At 65.3% G+C, this 15,050-nt stretch overlaps 7 protein-coding genes across 7 annotated transcripts in view; 3 read left to right on the top strand and 4 right to left on the bottom strand.

The window, feature by feature from the left end:
* EMIHUDRAFT_230217 (hypothetical protein) overlaps positions 1-650 on the top strand; it is a gene marked incomplete at both ends in the record, with an annotated part of 1,725 nt that extends 1,075 nt beyond the window's left edge. Inside the window, one exon of the mRNA XM_005785223.1 lies at positions 48-650. Within this exon, the coding sequence (XP_005785280.1) occupies positions 48-650 (603 nt within the window). The remainder of the gene's footprint in view (positions 1-47) is intronic.
* A 261-nt stretch (positions 651-911) lies between these two features.
* On the bottom strand, positions 912-2,464 carry EMIHUDRAFT_230216 (hypothetical protein; the record flags this gene model as incomplete). The annotated part of the gene is made up of 3 exons (XM_005785222.1): positions 912-1,166; positions 1,394-2,143; positions 2,348-2,464. The coding sequence occupies 3 exons, from the start codon at positions 2,462-2,464 to the stop codon at positions 912-914; spliced, it is 1,122 nt and encodes a 373-aa protein (XP_005785279.1).
* A 2,725-nt stretch (positions 2,465-5,189) lies between these two features.
* On the bottom strand, positions 5,190-6,546 carry EMIHUDRAFT_467877 (hypothetical protein). Its single transcript, XM_005785221.1, has 3 exons — positions 6,049-6,546; positions 5,644-5,890; positions 5,190-5,562 (listed from the first exon to the last, which is right to left on the bottom strand). Exons 1-3 carry the CDS (start codon positions 6,529-6,531, stop codon positions 5,327-5,329), a joined length of 966 nt encoding a protein of 321 aa, XP_005785278.1. The 5' UTR covers positions 6,532-6,546; the 3' UTR covers positions 5,190-5,326.
* Positions 6,547-6,582: 36 nt separating this feature from the next.
* Positions 6,583-8,022, bottom strand: EMIHUDRAFT_441712 (hypothetical protein). Its single transcript, XM_005785220.1, is given in 2 exon segments — positions 6,583-7,117; positions 7,130-8,022. The coding sequence occupies 2 exon segments, from the start codon at positions 8,002-8,004 to the stop codon at positions 6,805-6,807; spliced, it is 1,188 nt and encodes a 395-aa protein (XP_005785277.1). The 5' UTR covers positions 8,005-8,022; the 3' UTR covers positions 6,583-6,804.
* A 126-nt stretch (positions 8,023-8,148) lies between these two features.
* EMIHUDRAFT_441710 (hypothetical protein) lies at positions 8,149-9,241 on the bottom strand. The gene is made up of 2 exons (XM_005785219.1): positions 8,753-9,241; positions 8,149-8,679 (listed from the first exon to the last, which is right to left on the bottom strand). Exons 1-2 carry the CDS (start codon positions 9,212-9,214, stop codon positions 8,338-8,340), a joined length of 804 nt encoding a protein of 267 aa, XP_005785276.1. The 5' UTR covers positions 9,215-9,241; the 3' UTR covers positions 8,149-8,337.
* Positions 9,242-9,265: 24 nt separating this feature from the next.
* Positions 9,266-11,286, top strand: EMIHUDRAFT_230210 (hypothetical protein; the record flags this gene model as incomplete). Its single annotated transcript, XM_005785218.1, has 9 exons — positions 9,266-9,406; positions 9,560-9,790; positions 9,867-9,911; positions 10,021-10,118; positions 10,264-10,330; positions 10,536-10,586; positions 10,697-10,798; positions 10,911-10,976; positions 11,176-11,286. The coding sequence occupies 9 exons, from the start codon at positions 9,266-9,268 to the stop codon at positions 11,284-11,286; spliced, it is 912 nt and encodes a 303-aa protein (XP_005785275.1).
* Positions 11,287-14,461: 3,175 nt separating this feature from the next.
* Positions 14,462-14,776, top strand: EMIHUDRAFT_71897 (hypothetical protein; the record flags this gene model as incomplete). The annotated part of the gene is made up of 1 exon (XM_005785217.1): positions 14,462-14,776. A coding segment is annotated over one exon (315 nt), but the record flags the coding sequence as incomplete, so codon positions are not given.
* Between the last annotated feature and the right edge of the window lie 274 nt (positions 14,777-15,050).

Raw genomic sequence — 15,050 nt, 5'->3', positions numbered from 1 at the left:
CGCGACACCTCGTGCTCGACGCCCTCGTCGGTACGATCCTGTCGCAGAACACGACGGACGTCCAGTCGCACCGCAGCTTCGCCGCCCTCAAGCAGGCCTTCCCGACGTGGGAGATGGTCCGCACGTCCCCGCCGGCGGCCATCGAGGCGGTGATCAAGAGCTGCGGCCTCGCCGAGACAAAGACTGCGCGGGTGCAGGCCATCCTCCAGCTCCTGCATGACGAGCGAGGGGAGTGCTCGCTCGAGCACCTGCGCGAGGCGTCCGACGAGGCGGTGAAGCGCGTGCTCGGCTCGTACAAGGGCGTCGGCGCGAAGACCATCTCCTGCGTCCTCATGTTTTGCCTCAAGCGGTTCGACTTCCCCGTCGACACCCACGTGTGGAAGATCGCGCTCGCGCTGAACTGGGTGCCAAAGGCCGCGACGCGCGATCAGACGTACGAGCACCTCAACGCGAAGGTGCCGGACGAGATCAAGTACGCGCTGCACGTGCTCCTGGTGAAGCACGGAAAGGTTTACAAGAACGACGTCAAGACGCTCCGCGAGACGCTGCGCCACTGCGAGGCGGGCGGGGAGGAGCTGCCCGGCGAGGACGCGCCGCCCAGCGAGCCGACCGCAGTCAAGCAGGAGGTCAAGCCGGAGGCGGTCGACTGAGTCTGAGTCAAGACACATCATCTTCATGCGGTGCGTGTGCGTCTGCTGTATATACACGTAAGAAGGTGGTATATACAGTGTATTAATAATAACTAATATGTGTGTCTCGACGCCTTGGGGAGTGTGTGGTCTCAGTGGCGCTCGCGGGGGTTCGCGGCGCCCGAGGTTTTTATTTTGCTCTGGTTTGTTTTAGAACAGGAGGTAGTCTCTCCAAGCGTCTCTGCCCCCGTCGACACACGACAGCATTCCGGTTTTCCGCATTCACATGGCACGAGCCTCCAAAGTCTCAAGCTGCGACAGCGACAGCTGCGGCCACGCCGCCGGGTCGAGCCCGAGCTCCGGCCAGAGCCTCTCGACCAGCGCCGCCATGTCTGGCGGCAGCGGGGCGCGCACCTGCAGCGGCGGCGCAGCGGGCGCGGGGTGTGGGACGCTCATCGACCACGCGTGCAGCAGCGGCCGGCCGCGCCGGACTCCGGCGAGCACGCCCAGGCTTGCGCGGAAGGCTGGCCCGCCCGCCTCGTCGTACGCATCGTCGGCGGCGACGGGCGCCGCTAGGAAGGCTGCGTGCGCCCGGATCTGGTGCAGCCGCCCTGCGGGGCCGAGGGCGCGCGCTGCTGCCGGCGGAGGCGGCGGAGGGAGAGGGAGGGTGCGTGCGCGGGGGAAGGGGGAGGGCCGCCTGTGAGGAGGTCGACGGAGACGAGGGCGACTCGCCGCTCCGCGCAGTAGGCGTGCAGTCGAAAGACGGACGACGCGGGCTTGCCGCCAGCCGCGTCCACCACAGAGCGACCCGGCCTCGCCGCGTCGCGCCCGAGCGGCGCCTCGACTGCGATCCCTCCTCCCTCCGCCTCCGGCCTCTCCCGCGCAGACGCTCCGCCGACCGGCCGAGGCGGGTTCGGGCGGCCGGAGAGGAGGGCGATGTACCGCTTGGCCGTGGTGCGGGAGCGGAAGGCCGCGCCCAGGGCGGCCTCGGCCTGCGGCGTCTTTGCGAGCAGCAGCGCGCCGGACGTGCCTCGGTCAAGCCGGTGGACGACGCAGCGCGGGATGTGCGAGTCGGGCTCGCCGGTCGGCGCGAGTCGCGGCATCAGCATCTCCTCCGAGAGAGGCGAGTGGCCAGCGACGACCTGCCGGCCGGCGAGGGCATCGACGAGGCTCGCGCTCGAGTCGCCCTCCGACGCGTGGCTCAGCATTCCCGCGGGCTTGTCGACGGCGATGACGTGCTGGTCCTCGTGAAGCACGGGGAGGCTGCCCGACCGGCTGGACTCGGCCCGCCTCGGCTTGGGCTTGGGCTTGGGCTTCTCCGCCGCCGCCCGCTTCGCCTGCGCAGCCCGCTGCTTGAGCGCTCGCCGGCGAATGGTCCGGCTCGGCTTGTCGGCGGCAGAGGCGGACGCGGTGGCAGGAACCGACGCCTCGGGCGGCGGCGCAGGTGGCGTCGCCGCCAGCCCGAGTTTGCGCAGGTGCCGTCGTTTGCTGGACTTCGACGTGGTTGCTGACCCCTACAGTGGGTTGCGGGCATAAAAAAACAGGATTTGGGCACGCCGCCGTTTCTAAGCCTTTCCACACCCCTCACCCACCCCACGCCGTGGTTTCTTAACTTCGGCCGGGGCACTCAATCAAGGTAGGTCAAAGGTCAGAGCCGGCCCCGGATAGTCGGAAGAGGTGAGCTGCGGTCCCGGCTGCACGGTACGCGGGTCCGGCACTGATGCCGTGAACAGCTGAGGCACGAGCGTCTCCTCGCTCGCGCCCTTGGGGGGGGACAACTCCCCGCGCGCGGCCTTGTGCCACTGGCCGCCGACGGGTTTGGGGTCCGATGACATGGCGTCTCTTCACACTCGATCCGCCTGTCTGTTCACACCTTCTTTCTGCCCACTTCACAATGTGGCAGGGGTTCGTTAGCCCAGAAAAGAAGTTTAATAAAATACGCACACAAAAATGTTTTTACACGTCCACGACGCCAGTCCGCTTGTGGCATCACTTGTCCTGACTATGCATTGCTGGACGCGTGGAGCGCGGCGCTGAATGACAAATCTCTCTCTGAATGACAGCGTGCGAAAACGATTTACCGTCTTGACTAGCGTCCTGACTTCTTCTTCCAAGGCCCTGCTCCGATCGCTGAAGTGATGACGACTGGCGGTCTGTGCCGTTCTCCACGTCGCCCCTGCGGGTCGCGCGGTGCGTGGGGCGCCGGGGCGTTGCGCTGCCTCTCTCTCTTATTCTCGTTAAGTCGAGCCTCGCTCATGGCCCTCCCTCCGGGACCCTTTCCCCCTCCTCATTGTGCCCCGTTACCCACCTGCCTGCTTTCTTTCTCTCTTTCGGCTGCCTCTCAGGGCTACCTCTGTGTGTTAGTGCTAGCACGCGCGCGCGGCGCGCGGCGCGCGCGCCTGAGGCCTGTGCCTGTGAGAAGAGTCATTCAAGAAAACCAAGCATAGATGGGCCCAGGTAGGAGGCTCCACGCCACCTGAATCGCGTCGTGCCACCTGAAAGCCACAAAATGCCGGATTTTGCACGAGACACACGCGGAAAGCGCCACGTGCCTCCACGAGTCCTTTGCAGGTTTTTGCACAAAATGCAGGTGGCTTTAGCCACTTGCTCCATGAGCAAAACAGTCCAAAAAGCACCTGGAGCAGATGGCTTACGCCGCCTGTGGACATGGACAAAACAGTGCAAAAAGCACCTGGAGCAGATGGCTTACGCCGCCTGTGGACATGGGCAAAACAGTGCAAAAAGCACCTGGAGCAGATGGCTTACGCCGCCTGTGGCCATGGGCAAAACAGTGCAAAAAGCACCTGGAGTAGATTCCAAACGCCGCCTGTGGCCATGTGACCGCTCGGGTGGCGCCAGGTGGCTTCGCCCCCCTCCAAGCCACCTGCCCCCCTCGCCACACCTGCCTGGAGGGCTGGAGCACGTGCGCCACCTGGGCCCGGGCAGGTGGCTCCAGGTGGCTTCGGCCCCTCTAAGCCACCTGCATGCCCCCCCTCGCCACACCTGGAGGGCTGGAGCACGTGCGCCACCTGGGCGTCACTTCGGGAATTTCATCGTGCGTGTTCTTTTGAATAGGAATGTACTATACACCGCCTCGGCACCACGAGCCGCCCCCGCCGCGCCTCCACAATCCACTCTCGCAACTCTACCGCGCAGCCAGCACACGACGTCGGCGAGGCCGACAAAGCTCTGCATGGCCTGGTTTATCGGGGATCGAGTGATGGCGTATTATCGGGCAGTCTTCTCATTGGCGAGTCAGACTGCTCAGCGTCGGCAGCAACGGCGCGTGAGCAGCGCAGCCACCGGCTCCTGCGGCGTTTGCAGCCACACCAAACGCCCGCGCGGGCCGGGTTGAAGCCCCAGGCTTATGTCGACGCCGGACATTGATTGTAGCCGCCGATGACCGCCGCAGGCCCTCTTTCACACACCCCACAGTCCCAGTTTGCAGCGCGGGGAGGAGCGGGGAGGCTCGCGTTTGGCAGGCCAGCCCTTCCGTGGCTCGGATTTTCCGTTTCCGAATTCAAACTTGCGCCAGGTGGCGCACGTGCTCCGGCCCTCCAGGTGTGGCGAGGGGGGGCATGCAGGTGGCTTGGAGGGGCCGAAGCCACCTGGCGCCACCTGCCCACCCATCAGGCCCAGGTGGCGCACGTGCTCCAGCCCTCCACGTGTGGCGAGGGGGGCGGGGCAGGTGGCTTGGAGGGGCCGAAGCCACCTGGAGCCACCTGCCCAGGCCCAGGTGGCGCACGTGCTCCAGCCCTCCTCGTGTGGCGAGGGAGGGGGGGCAGGTGGCTTGGAGGGGGCTGAAGCCACCTGTTGCCACCTGCCCAGGCCCAGGTGGCGCACGTGCTCCAGCCCTCCACGTGTGGCGAGGGGGGCGGGGCAGGTGGCTTGGAGGGGGCCGAAGCCCTTGGCGCCACCCGAGCGCTTCACATGGCCACAGGCGGCGTTTGGAATCTACTCCAGGTGCTTTTTGCACTGTTTTGCCCATGGCCACAGGCGGCGTAAGCCGTCTGCTCCAGGTGCTTTTTGCACTGTTTTGCCCATGTCCACAGGCGGCGTAAGCCATCTGCTCCAGGTGCTTTTTGCACTGTTTTGCCCATGTCCACAGGCGGCGTAAGCCATCTGCTCCAGGTGCTTTTTGCACTGTTTTGCTCATGGAGCAAGTGGCTGAAGCCACCTGCATTTTTGTGCAAAAGGCTCTAAAATGGCCGAAATCCCTGTTGGCGCACGTGGCGATTGCCACGTGTGCCTCGGCTAAGAGGCCTCTCCAGGCGAGAGTCAGGTGGCACGACGCGAGTCAGGTGGCGTGGAGCCTCCTACCTGGGCCCATCTCTCAAACCAAGCATATCATTGCGCGCCGCCGAGATCCTTCGCGATCTCGTCATAAGGACGACGATAAATATTGAATATATTGCTCCAATAGTTAGAGAGGCGATCAATATCAATATATATGGCAATAGTTAGAGGAGAGAGAGGCTGGGCCTGGGCTGGTCAGGACCGTCAGAGGGGGGGGGGGGGAGGGCGCGAAGAGCGTCACCGATGCCCGTGTTTTTCTTTTTTGAGTTGTCATTCGTGTACGAGAGTCTAATCCGACGCTGTGCTGCGGCGCACTGCGGCGCTGCTCTCTCCTGGGAGCCAGCGCACGCACGATCGCGCTTCGCGGCGGGGCGTCGCGGCTCTCGGAAGTCTCGGACGCTCTATCGACTCGCGACGGCGAGGTAGAGAGAGATTGGCAGCAGCTTCGCAGCCACATCCGAGGCGAGGTAGGCGTCACGCGTGAGCGAGGCGCCGAGGGCGCCGCTGTTGTCGAGGAGCCAGACGAGCGGAAACGCGTGCCATGTCGTGAGCAGATACGTCTGCACGCCCCGCAGCCGCTTCCCCGTGGCGGTGTCGGCGGCGTGGCGGCGGCAGGCGGCGAGCGGCGCGCGTATGCCTGGGCGTGGGTGGGTGGGGGGGGGGGGGCGTGAGGAGGGTGCCGTGCACTTGCGCACTCCGCGTCGTGCGGCGTGCGCGCCACAGTGCAGCAGCAGGTAGAAGCTAGCAAACGAAGCGGCGAGCAGAGACGCAGTGAGCGCGAGGGGCGCAGAGAGCAGCGCGTCCGCCGTGGCGCCGCACCAGAGCATGCTCTGCACACAGAGCAGCGCGGCACAGCACTGACGCTGTGCGCCGCCCGCGACGCCGGGCGATGTGCCGGCCTCAGCGGCGCTGGCCGGCGACCTCTTTGCTGCCTCGCGCCTCTCGAGCGCGTGCAGGGTGACGACCTGACCGTTCAGCGCGCGAGATCATCCGAGACTACCCGAGACTGCCCGAGAGACTACCCGAGACTGCCCGAGAGACTACCCGAGATTGCCCGAGATTGCCCGAGAGACTACCCGAGATTGCCCGAGATTGCCCGAGATAGCCCGTGCGGGGTGGCGACCTGGCCACTCATGGACGTACTCCACAGGGCGTACTGCGTCGGCACGAGGCCCCCGCCGTGCTCCCAGCGCACCGCCAGCGCGCACGGCGGCGCGAGCCACTGCCGCAGGTAGAAGAGGCACGTCACCAGCCAAACTGTGACCATCGCCATCGACTGCTTCGCCTGCTCGCTCTGTGCGGTGAACACCTGCACCACGCCCTGAATGAAGAGGGCGCCGAAGATTGCTGCCGGGGTCGACGTCCCGTCGAACCCTCGCTCGGCACCCGTCGCGCCCGCGTGGGTCGCGACAGAGCACACTTCGCCGACGCTTGCGTGCGCAATGGCCGTAGCTGCGAGCATGCACGCCGGCACGATGACGCGCAAGGTGCGCTCACGCGAGGCCACGAGCCATGGCCGGCCCGCTAGGACGCCCGACAGGAAGGTACACAGGGCGAGGCTGGCGAGAGGGATGGTGAGGTGCAGACCACTCATGTTCATGTTCATGTGCGTTTGCGCGCCCACACGGCGGCTGTAAAAGAAGTATTTTCAACTACAGCAGACAGGCTCGAGAATTTTGCGACAACTATCTCACAACACTAGACAAGGGAGTCCTTCTCCCACCCCTCTATACAATGGCTGTACAATATGCCTCCCTCTGTACAATGGCTCTGCGGTGGGAGGGGACGAAGCGGTGCAGTGCCATGCCTTGGGCCATGGCACCCCGCACACCCGAACGATTGCGTCCCACCGCCCCGTCCACAGCGCGGGTTCGGTGCGTCAGAGCCCCGCGTCGCGCAGCCGGCAGCGGGTGCGGGCAATCTCATGCGCGATGCGGAGCTCCTCAGAGTACATCCTCCCGTCGTTGGCGCCGAGGACGATGTTCGGTTGTGGGGGTGCACGAGGAGGAGCGACGTGCTCCTCCGCTGGCGGGCCGGAGTCCTCAGGCAGGGCGGTGCCTGCCGGGTCTTTTGCCAGAGGGAGCTTGTGTTCGGGCGAGTGGCGGGCTGCCAGCCGCGCCCGGATCAAGGCCGCGCGCTCAGTGGCACTGATGTCCAACGCAAGGCGGTTGCGTTCGTGCTCCCGCTCCGCCGCCTCCGCCTCGTCAAGTGTAGCCTGCGCCTGCGCCTGCGCCTGAGCCTGCGCGGGGCGTCCCGCATTGGCATGTCGGATGGAAATTGAGATTGAGTCCAGAATCGGCACTTGGGTGACGGGGTCAATGATGGTCGGCAAGACGTCGACCGGAAAGGTGTGGAGGAAGTGACCCTCTTCCGCCCGGTTCGGGGAGGCGTACCGGGAGGTGGCCGGTGGGCCGGGCGCGCCGCCGCGCAACCGTGCTTTGACTTCGATGGTGCTTCCTGCGCGCACACCGTAGGATGCCAGCGGGGCGTCGTCTTCCAATAGCCGCGACTGATGGTAGAGGCCGCCAAGCGCACCAGCGGGGATCGAGGAGCGTTTTGTACACAAGCGTCTCAGCTCGAGACCGCTTGTCTGAGCGCTGACATCGAAGAGGTGCGTTTGCCCTTGTACGACGACCTGGACCTGAATGAATGCGGTCCAGAGCGCCTCAGCCGCGTGCCCATTGAACGCCTCCCTGTCCTCCGCGCGTATGGCGAGGCTGATGACTAGGCAGGCGGCGAGCAAGCAGACGAGAGCCAGCGTCGGGGGTGGGCGTCTCCACCACCAGCCAGTGCGCGATCCGACGCAGTTCGCCTCGCCCCCGTCCCTCCCTGGGTGCGCGTCTTCAACATCACCAGCCTGCCCGCGCTGATTCCAAGCATTCCACCCTGGCCGCCCGCAAGCTCCATCTGACGGCAAGCGGCGTGAGCACGTCGAGGCGCAGCGCTGCGGTGGAACCTCGCCTCCAGCGCAAAGGCAGACTCGCGAAGGGACTGGCGGTGAAAGAATGAACGCGCACACCACGTATTGCACCGCAAAGGTGAGCGGAAGCGCACAGAAGAGCAAAGGGTGCCCCGGCATGAAGATGTTGGGCCAACGAGTCGAAGCCAAGCCGAACGAAACGCAATCAACATTCTCATGTGTGCTCGACTCGGTGCCCAATTTTCTCATGTGTATGCACCCTTTTGAGCAAGCCTTCGATGTTGATAAATGAGAGAGAAATTTGCACAGACAGAGAGAGTTGCACTACAAAAGAAAGTCAAAGTGCTCCACGAACTCCAAGTGCTCCAAGAAACCGAGGCATTCTCCCGAACGGAGACGCCTGGCGACTCGACGGGCAAGAGACACACGTTGTCCTCTACCCTCGCATTGCGTACGGATGCTACGTGACGATCACTACTAGGTGTTGAAGGCTCAGGCGGCCAAAAAAACAGCGGCCCAGACGAGGACTTGGATCACGACGACGATGCCAGCAGCAGCGCCGCGCTTGACGACCGCGAAATCGGCCTCTTTTGCCCAATCTGCCATCTTCGCGACCCGCCGCAGCTCCGGGTCCGTCTCCCCCTCGCCGAGAGGGGCAGCGGGGAGGGCGGCTGCCCCGAGGTGGGCGAGCTTCCAGACACGATCCGAGAGACGTTGGAGGTCCTCTGCCTCGGCGGCAGGGCCTCGCGGTGGCGGCTGCTCACTCGCCCGCTCCACCGGCCGGAGCACGCACACCAGCTTCGGAGGCGAGCCTCGGGCGAGCAGGTGGGCAGCCTATGTGCAAGTGAACATGATGTCGCGGCTGCCGTTGGCAGGCACCAGCACCGGCGGCAGAGAGAGAGCGCGCTTTGGAGAGAGAGGGAGTACGCTCGCCGTCGACCGCAACCAGAACGTCGAGGAGCCGGAGGCCGGCGGCAGCGGCGGGCGAGGAGTCGTTCAGCACGACGACGCGCCTCGCGGGAGAGATGACCAACATCGCAGCGCCGGCGCCAGCCTCCCATGCTTGCGCGGGCCAAAGCTGCTGCTCGCCAGCAGCCGCGGCCGCGTTGGCCAATTCGGCCGCCGCCACACCGTCCAGTCGGACGTAGACCCGCTCGACCGCGAGCGCGCCTTCGACGTCAGCGCACATCCGCATGCCTGAGTGGCGGCCGCAGCACACTGGCCGAGACGACGCCCGGCGCACCCGAAGGGCCCTTCGAATCGGCTTTGGGTGCTTCGCCGAACTGCCCACGCTCGGCGAGATCGCCTGCACGGCGAGCGCCTGCATGGCAAAGACGGCCAGCACGCAGAGGAGAGCGCAGCCCGCCATGCCACTCACAGTCTCACTGAGCTCTCACGACCGTGGGTTTCATTAGCTCCGATGGTGCTATGCTCCATCGTGCTGTTGTTTGCGCTCCAGCGTTTCGCAACGGGCCTCATCCTAGCACCGCCAACTTTTGGGTTTGTGCGTGGGCAGCGCGCCGCCACTCGCTTGTGCTCCCAGAGCTTACCGGTGGTCCATGTGAGCTGCAGCCGTGCGGCCCCGACGGCGCGCTGCCGTTCGCACATGACTACTGCGGATCCGGTGCCGGTCGTGAGCACACCAGTCGAGCCCGAGGCCAGCCGAGAGCACAAGCGCTCGAGGCCCGCCAGGAGCACGCCCTCCCACTTGGAGGCTGGGCCGATCGCACTCTCGTGGGCGGCAGGCGGTTTGACGCTGCTGCTGCAGCACCACTTTACCGATTGGACACAGGCTGGCGCGGATGCGGCCTACCTCTCCCAGCGCCTGCAAGACGTGGGCGTTGGGCCGCTCCCGCAACCGGACCTGCAGGTCGCTCTGCTCTGGGCATACCTGTACGCCATGAGCGTTGGAGTTAGCTTCGCCATGCCTGGAATCGTGCCCGCGGTGCCCGCCCCTCTCTCGGCCCTCGACTCTCCTCCCATCCCATGGCACGACGCGCACCTCCCGCCGCAAACAATAGGCGCAGTCTAAGGCGGACGCCGAGGGCGCGAGCGAGCCGTTGAAGGTGCCGAACTCCAGCGGTCGCCCTCACCCTCACCCTCACCCTCACCCACCCTCGCCCTCGCCCTCCAATCCAGGTCCCCTATCGCACCACCAAGCGGCTCATGCCGCAGCACGCCCTCACCGCGGTCGACCTCTCGTACATTGCTCTCAACTCGCTCTGCCTGCCCGGCCTCTTCTACCACTTCGTCACGCTCCTGCGCAGCTGGGGGTGCCACGCACACTCGCACGCCCACCATTAAGTCCCCGCACCTCTTGACTCGCCAAGCGAGCCGCCAGGCTAGAATTTGCCGTGAGTGGCCGAGACCGAGATTACACACCAGATTGCCCGAGATTACACCCGAGAGTACCGCCAGGCTCGACTTTGACGCGCCGGCCTGCGGCATCTACCCCGAGAAGCCGCTCCTTCTCCTCACAGAGACGGTGTGTGCCGCGCCAAGGGAGGGCCATCTCGGTTGTCATCTCGGGTAATCTCGGGTAATCTCGGGTAATCTCGGGTAATCTCGGGTTTGCCGCGCCAAGGGAGGGCCGTTCCCTACGACACGTCGTGTCTTGTGTGGCTCGCATGTCGTTCGCTTGTTGCTGTTTGCCCTCGCCACTGCCACACGAGCTCGCCTCCTCTGCGCAGCTGCCTGAGCTGGCCATGTACCTGCCGCTCTACTTCATCACGTACGAGTTCGTCTACTACTGGTGGCACCGGAGGATGCACGAGGCCCCCCCCCCCCCTCCCTCGCTCCCGCCGCCTGCCCCCCTCCGCCGGCACTCTTCGCCCGGCTGCCCCGTGCCCAGGTGCCCGTCCTCTACAAGTGGGTGCACAAGCACCACCACCAGCAAACCTACCCCGACCGCGCCGTCATCGACACGCTCAACACAGGGTGCGTCGAGTCGCAGGTCGGCACACACACGCGCGCGCACACGCACGCCTTGCACTTTGAGTGCCGTGCCGGCTCCTGTACCTAAACGTGGAGTCTCGAGGGTTAGCCTGGCCCTTACCCCACCATAGGTTGGCTTGTACTCACAGCTGGCGCTGCTCTGGGCCTTTGGCAAGCTCGGTCTGGACAGGTTGGAAGTGGCTGCGTCGCCCGGAGGCGCTTCTCCCCACCGCCTGACCCCCGGTCACCCCTCCCCCCTCCTCCGCAGCCTCCCCGCCAGTCTCTGGTTCTTCGCGAGATGCAGCTGGCACGGCAAGGGTGTGAGGGACCCCCCCCCCCCCCCTCTGAGTTTACTGCATTGTCGGTGGTCATGGGTCACGGTGTTCATGCCTCGAGGAGCAAGCGCCTCTTCCCGCAATGGTCGTCGCCGCGCCAGCACTGTCCGCCAAGCGTGTGCTCGTCCTCGGCTGGTTCGGGAGCCCACGCTGCTTCCGTGTGAGCGCATGACGATCGGCCGTCGATCCCGAGGCACGAGGGTCGTCGGTTGAGCTAGGGGAGCCTGGCGATGGACGCCACCGCGACCCCTCGTGGCATCTCTCTCGCCGTCGGCTCAAGGACGCGCTGCGCTCGATGTGGTACCCGAACCCGTCCTGGCGAAAGATGATCAAGGAGGGTCCGCCGGCAGAGGTGCTCGAGAGCGGAGAGTTTGATCGCGTGCACCTCTCTTCAGCGGCGCGGTATTCAAACTACTGCTGGATGCTGGAAGCCGACGAGCGGAGACGCGCGACACGGGAGTGGACATAGTCCCGCGCCCCTTGCCAGTCAACATCATGAGAGGCACCGGGCTCGGCAACCCATTCCCCATGGGGAAGAGAGGCACCGACGAGGCGCTGCGCGACCAGGTATGCGAGGCATTCGACACGTGGCTCCGACTGCGCACTGTTCCCGCCTCAGCCGTGCGGGACACTAGATCCACGCCAGCGCTCATCAGACAGGCCAACCGCAACGGGCGGCCCTTCTCGCAGGAGATCGCCCCTCGACGCTCTGACGAAGCTAGGACGGGGAAGAACGCCGTCGCGGCGATGCGGGCTGCGCTGAACGGCCGCGGCAACGCCAAGGTGGTGCGGCTCGGATGCTCGCCCTCGTGTCGAGAGGGGAGGCTGTGCCACGGGGACAGCCTCGCAGCCATGGCGCGAGAGCTCATCGGCGCACGAGACGAGCGGCGTAGAGAGGGGCAGCAACGAGGAGACGCCCCGAAACCACGCAAGCCAAGGGCCGACAAGGGGGTGCCGAGAGGCCCGCGAGCCCTCAAAGGCACAAAGGCATACCAGATCGGGCACCTAAGCCTACTGCGGTTTCGGCACGGTCGTGCATCAATGGGACTCGACAGGCAACAACCAACATCTACCCGAGCGACTCCGACAGTTCGGTGCAGGACCGTGAGCCGGACGGGCACAATGACTGGAGCTGCCGGTTCAAGGAGTGCTCTCCGCCGTCCGCGTCACCATTGTTCCAGCAGACAGGAGGCTACCACCGGACCCTTTGCGGCAGTCCCCGGCTTCAACCTTGGAGCCGATGATTTTGTCATCGAAATGGACGTCACGCCTCAGACTCCACAGGCATGAACCAGCCGGCGGGACGATCATTGGCCGCCATAAGTCAGGCATTGCACTTGTGAAACCGCACCCTCGCACCTCACGCGGAAAAAGAGGAACCTCTTACTTAGCGCCATCGCCATGGTGCTGCAAGCAGCGCCGGGCGGGCCGCGACGGCTTCCCGCCAAACTCGACATGATCACCGTCACCCCTATGAACACCCCGATCACCCCTTCACGCTTCAGCGCGCTTGATTGATCACCCCCGGGGGTGATACTCGAGTAGTCTTCTGTCGAGCGGGGCCAAGCTCAGTTTCTCGCCCGTGAATGTATGTATGTAGAAAGATGAACAACAGTCAGGCTCGGACTGGACACCAACGCGGTCCGTGAAGATTTCGAAAGAAAGAAAGAACGAAGACCAAACCCAAACGAGGGATGGGGGGAGGACGGGGTCCACCCTGCACGCGCCTTACCACCCAAGACAGCTTGCAGACCTCCCGGAAAGGCTACATTTCGTAACGATGGCGCTATTGGCCACCTGCCTCCTTCATAATGTCGTCGGCACGGACGGAGCGGCGCCAAGCATTGAACGCTGTGCGTGCTGCCGGCGGCACTCCCAGGCCCCGAGCCAGAGCCCCGACCGTCTCTGGCGTTCCATGCGACTGGGACTACCTGCGAGGCGTGTGGGTTCGGCCGGATGGCGACGACTACGATGCGAGAGTGGCAAAGGCAGAGAGGGCGGAGGAGCTGCGGTGGCGGGCGATGCAGAGTGACGGTCGCCGTACACATAGCCCTCGCACGACTTCCACGCCGTGCGGCTCGAAGAGCACGGCCTCGGTAAACCGAGAAGGCTCATTGAGCGTGGCGCCCGCATTGCTGGCTCTCATTGAGCAAAGCGGCTCAACCCCTACCTCGACGTCTCGCCCATGGACAACCCAGCCGTCAAGCCACTCGAGTTCACGCTCGCCAGGTCGTCCACGCAGTTTGAGACGAAGAAGAAGGGCCTGCTCCCGCCCTCGCACGTCACGACGTCAAGGACTACGTCAAGACCCACTTCGACAACGTCGAGTACTCGGACCTCCTCTTCCCCGGCCCGCACGGCCCGAAGAGCATCACCAAGACAGCCTCTGGGTGGTTCCCATCGCCTCCCAAACCGCCTCGACTGGCACCCTCGCCGACTGTCACCGAGGTGGATCTCGACGCGGAGGACGGAGACAGCGACGAGGAGGACGAGCGGGACGGCAACGCGCTCGTCGACGACGAGGCTGAGGAGGAGGAGGAGGAGGAGTAGGAATCGGCGTGGCGCGTCTACTTCCTGCGAGACGAGAGCGGTCGGAGGACTTACGTCGGCGCGAGTCCCGACCCCGTCCGACGACTGCGCCAGCACAACGGCGAGCTCTCGGGAGGTGGCGCGCCCGCCGCGGGACGGCCGTGGCGCATTCTGCTCGTTGTGCGTGGCTTCTCCTCGAAGAGCGATGCGCTCGCTTTCGAGTGGGCGTGGCAGAAGCCGCACACGAGCCGGCACATTGCGCGACAGTGGGGTGTGAAGGGATTCGGGAAGTGCGGCACGCGGTCAAAAGTGTCGGTGCGGTTGGCGGCGCTCGCGCTGTTGCTCGTGCACGGCCATTGGGCCGCGTGCGCGCTTCATGTCCGTGTGTGTGCTCCCGAGGAGTGTGGAGAGGCATTGCCTCTCGTCCGCCGCGCCGCCGCGGGACTCACGTGCGGACCGCCGTGAAGCGAGTTCTTTGACTAATATCACATGTTGGGAGGCTGATGGGTCAAAAGCATAGATCGTCAATCGACGCGTCGCGCCGTTGCCGATCCGCACACCGAGGTTCTTGGGTGGCGCGCCCCAGCTCTTCACAACGAATTTTCTTCCCGGCGACGTAAATTTTCTTCCAGCGCGCCGCGCGCCACACTGCTCAAGCGCGACAGAATGGCCGACCCAGCTCAGCTGTCCAGCTGCCTCGCGCAGACGGTCAATCCGGACGCGAATGCGCGCAAACAGGGCGCGCTCGAGCGCACCTCCCCTCTCCCCCTCCCCGCGCGCTCACGCGCCGCCTGCTGCCGTTCGCAGCCGAGGCGTGGCTGGAGCAGTTCAAGAAGTCGCCCTCCGCTGCCACCAGCGTGCTCACCCTGCTCACCGCCGACGGCCAGCCGCCGCACCTCAAGCAGGCCGCCGCGGTCTTCTTCAAGAACATGTGCAAGCGGCACTGGGATGCGGAGGCCTCGGAGGTGACAATCGGCGAAGACGTCAAGCAGCAGGTGCGCGACAACCTGCTCTCGCTCTTCCTCGTGGTACCCGAGTCGATCCAGGCGCAGCTCTCCGAGGCCATCTCGATCATCGCCTCGCACGACTTCCCCGAGCGCTGGCAGGCGCTGCTCCCCGCACTCGTGCAGCAGACCGGCGCGGCGCTCGGCGTGGCGCCAAAGGACTTCAAGAAGGGGACGGCGCTGCTGCAGATCGGGCACTCGATCTTCCAGCGGTACCGGCACGAGTTCAAGAGCGACGAGCTCTACAAGGAGATCAAGTACGTCCTCGAGCTCTTCCAGGAGCCGCTGCTGCAGCTCTTTTCGGCGACACTCGCGGACCTGGCTGGCGCACAAGCGGCGGGCGGGGCGGCGGGGTGCAAGCTGGTCGTGGACACGCTGACCAAGCTCGTGGGCGTCGCGCACG

Source organism: Emiliania huxleyi, assembly GCF_000372725.1.
Source record: "Emiliania huxleyi CCMP1516 chromosome Unknown EMIHUscaffold_162, whole genome shotgun sequence".
Classification (NCBI taxonomy): Eukaryota; Haptophyta; order Isochrysidales; family Noelaerhabdaceae; genus Emiliania; species Emiliania huxleyi.
The sequence above is the reverse complement of the archived record's forward strand: the minus strand, read 5'-3'. Positions and strand labels throughout refer to the sequence as shown.